The sequence below is a fragment of the Danio aesculapii genome, chromosome 12, assembly GCF_903798145.1.
Source record: "Danio aesculapii chromosome 12, fDanAes4.1, whole genome shotgun sequence".
Lineage (NCBI taxonomy): Eukaryota > Metazoa > Chordata > Actinopteri > Cypriniformes > Danionidae > Danio > Danio aesculapii.
Genome location: NC_079446.1, coordinates 352,099 through 355,851, shown reverse-complemented (window position 1 = coordinate 355,851; position 3,753 = coordinate 352,099). Strand labels below are relative to the sequence as shown.

Below are 3,753 nucleotides of genomic sequence, written 5' to 3'. Positions count from 1 at the left end.
GTTTTGTTTTGTTTTGTTTTTAGTTTAGTTTAGTTTAGTTTAGTTTAGTTTAGTTTAGTTTAGTTTAGTTTTGTTTTGTTTTGTTTTTTAGTTTTTTAGTTTTTTGTATTGTTTTGTTTTGTTTTGTTTTTTAGTTTTTTAGTTTTTTGTATTGTTTTGTTTTGTTTTGTTTTGTTTTTTAGTTTTTTAGTTTTTTGTATTGTTTTGTTTTGTTTTGTTTTGTTTTGTTTTGTTTTGTTTTGTTTTGTTTTTTAGTTTTTTAGTTTTTTGTATTGTTTTGTTTTGTTTTGTTTTGTTTTGTTTTTTAGTTTTTTAGTTTTTTGTATTGTTTTGTTTTGTTTTGTTTTGTTTTGTTTTTTAGTTTTTTAGTTTTTTGTATTGTTTTGTTTTGTTTTTTAGTTTTTTAGTTTTTTGTATTGTTTTGTTTTGTTTTGTTTTGTTTTGTTTTGTTTTTTAGTTTTTTAGTTTTTTGTATTGTTTTGTTTTGTTTTGTTTTGTTTTGTTTTTTAGTTTTTTAGTTTTTTGTATTGTTTTGTTTTGTTTTGTTTTTGTTTATTTTAGTGTTTGTTTTTGTTTTGTTTTGTTTTGTTTTGTTTTGTTTTGTTTTGTTTTGTTTTGTTTTGTTTTGTTTATTTTAGTGTTTGTTTTGTTTTTGTTTTGTTTTTGTTTATTTTAGTGTTTGTTTTGTTTTGTTTTGCTTTTATTTGTTTTTAATTTAGCTTAGTTTTGTTTTTTACTTTGTTTTGTGAGACAAATACACAGACAGTATTTAATTTATTTATTTGCATCTTTTTCTTTTTCTCTTTTTTATTTTGTTTTACTCAGTTTTAGTGTTTTTTATTTGTTTTATTTTTATATTTTATTTTGTTTAATTAAATTTTTGTGTTTTATTTAAATTTATTTTTTGTTTTTTGTGGGTTTTTTAATGGTATTTTTTGTTTGAATTAATTTTATTTTTGGTTTCAATAATAATTTTATTAAATAATTAATTTTATAAAGGCAGCAGATGTGATGATGATGATGATAAAGATGATGATCATAACAGTAATATCGGCATGGTGTCTCAGTGGTCAGCACTGTGGCCTCACAGCAAGAAAGTCGCTGGTTTGAGCCCCGACTGGGTCAGTGTGTGATTCTGTGTGGAGTTTGCATGTTCTTCCCGTGTTGGCGTGGGTTTCCTCCGGGTGCTCCGGTTTCCCCCACAGTCCAAACACATGCGCTATAGGGGAACTGATCAACTAAACTGGCTGTAATGTATGAGTGTGTGTGTGTGTGTGTGTGTGTGTGTGTGTGTGTGTGAGTGAATGAGTGTGTATGGGTGTTTCCCAGTACAGGGTTGCAGCTGGAAGTCATGAACGATGTTCCAGTAAGCTGAAGTGTTGTTTTTGCTGTACAGGAGGAGCAGGCGAACATGAATCTGGCAAAATACAGAAAGACGGTTCACGAGCTGGACGATGCAGAAGAGCGAGCTGATATCGCTGAATCTGCACTCACTAAAATCAGGACCAAGAACAGAGGCAGCTTCGGCAAGGGCTACTCGTCTGTGAGTCTCCATCAGCAAACACGGCACTCAAAAATATATAAAAATGCGTATTAAATGTGCCATATGCTGCATTAAGTCAGTCAGTGACATTGTTCTCTGATATCTATGGCTTATAGAAGTTCACAAATTCTCCAGAAATGCTTCATATAGAGATGGACACTAGTGGGCCGGGCTTTCCCCCCTGATGACACGCACAGAATGTCAATAAAAGTGTTTCAGTTATCAAGTCTGATTATAACGAATACAATTAATTCATGTTTAGCATTAGAGGCTGGAGATATTCACACACCTGGGTTTATACCCCGCATAGAATGCATTTTTGCATATTAAACCCCTTTAAACACTGATACTCTGCAGTCTACATGCGTTTGTGGCCTCATTATAAACATACACAGCTAATCCCACAATGTACACGCTAAAGTAACAAACTATTCAATTAAACAGACCTTATGCCTCCGTATAATCCGTATATCCTGCATTTTGCGTTCTGACGGCTGTGAGCAGATGGCTGTCTCGTGTGTCTGCGTTGCATAGCAACTTATAGAACACAATGTAATGTGTGTGTGTGTGTGTTTTGTCTTAGCATAATATATCAGAATATATAGGACTTCACTCTATCTGTCTGTGTGTGTGTTCAGTAATCTCTGTCATTTGTGTGTTTTCTCAGGGTTACAGTACGCCGTACCCTGGTCTGCTGAGGTCACCTAGTTCAGTGGGGTCAGAGGGCAGAGGTGAAAAGGTCACCGATGATGACGAGTCCATCAGCTCACTCATTCCCACATACCTGAACTCCATCAAGAAACTGATGATCGATTAGAGCGTCCCAGAGTCAGAACAAAAGAATCTAAACGTATGAATCTCTTTATTACATCCTGGATTTGGGGAAAAATAAATGTGGGAATCTTTTTATCATATTTTGCAATCAGAAAAACAGAATCGAATCAAATGAATCTTTTTTTATTATATTCTGGAATCAGAAAAACAGAATCGAATCAAATGAATCTTTTTTTATTATATTCTGGAATCAGAAAAAAGAATCTAAACATCTGAATCTTTTTATCAGATTCTGGATTCAGAAAAACAGAATCCAATCATATGAATCTTTTTATCAGATTCTGGAATAAAAAAAAGAGAATTTAAACATCTGAATCTTTTTATCATGTCCTGGATTCAGAAAAACAGAATCGAATCATATGAATCTTTTTTTATTATATTCTGGAACAATAAAAAAAGAGAATTTAAACATATCAATTTTTTTATCATATTTTTGAATCAAGACAAAATATAAACATGAATCTTTTTATCAGATTCTGTATTCAGATTTATCATATCATAGAATCAATAAATGGAGCCTAGATTCATGAATCTTTTTACACATCCTGGAATTGAAAAAAGGAGTCTAGATGTATGAATCTTCTGGAATAAAAAAAAACCTCATGAATGTTTTATCATATACTGGAATCAGAAAAAGAATCTAGACATATGAGTCTTTTGATCTCATCTTAGAATCGGAAAAAAATGAATCATTTTATCACATAAAAAAAGAATCTAAAACATATGAATCTTTTTATCAGATTCTGGATTCATAAAAAAAGAATCGGACCATATGAATCTTTTTTATTATATTCTGGAATCAGTAAAGAGAATCTGAACATCTGAATCTTTTTATCAGATTCTGGATTCAGAAAAAAAGAATCGGACCATATGAATCTTTTTTTTATTATATTCTGGAATCAGTAAAGAGAATCTAAACATCTGAATCTTTTTATCCAATCCTGGATTCAGAAAAAAGAATTGAATCAAAGGAATCTATTAATCACATCCTTTAAACAGTAAATAGAATCTAGATTCATGATTCTTTTTTCACATCCTGGAATTAGAAAAAAGGAATGTATGAATCTTTTATCATGTTCTGGAATCAGAGAAATGAATCTTAACATATGAATCGTTTCTTTGTTCAGTGTTACATCATTTGTTTATTACTATCAAGTAGAAAAGTTCAGCTCTGTGTAATATTCACAGTTTTATTCTTTCAATAGTTTTATTTCGTAATAATGGAGTGTTTTTTTGATTTTATAAAGAAAAATACTTTTATAGCATTTAAGATTCAGTTTTATCAGACAAAAGCATGTGTGTGTGGTTGCAGATACAGTTTGTGTCTCCAAGATAAACCTGTTATGAGACAGTTTTGAGTAATAACACCGATTATG

The 3,753-nt window shown here is 30.7% G+C and overlaps 1 protein-coding gene across 3 annotated transcripts in view; it reads left to right on the top strand.

Annotated features, from left to right (window-relative positions):
* LOC130238284 (myosin-16-like) overlaps positions 1–2,614 on the top strand; it is a 44,441-nt gene extending 41,827 nt beyond the window's left edge. For 2 of the 3 annotated variants that reach the window (XM_056469243.1, XM_056469242.1), the window contains 2 exons: positions 1,397–1,543; positions 2,211–2,613. In XM_056469243.1, the coding sequence (XP_056325218.1) occupies positions 1,397–1,543; positions 2,211–2,360 (297 nt within the window). In that variant the 3' untranslated portion in view covers positions 2,361–2,613. Of the gene's footprint in view, positions 1–1,396; positions 1,544–2,210 lie in introns of all 3 variants that reach the window. The other variant, XM_056469241.1, reaches the window with a different exon arrangement.
* Positions 2,615–3,753: the final 1,139 nt, after the last annotated feature.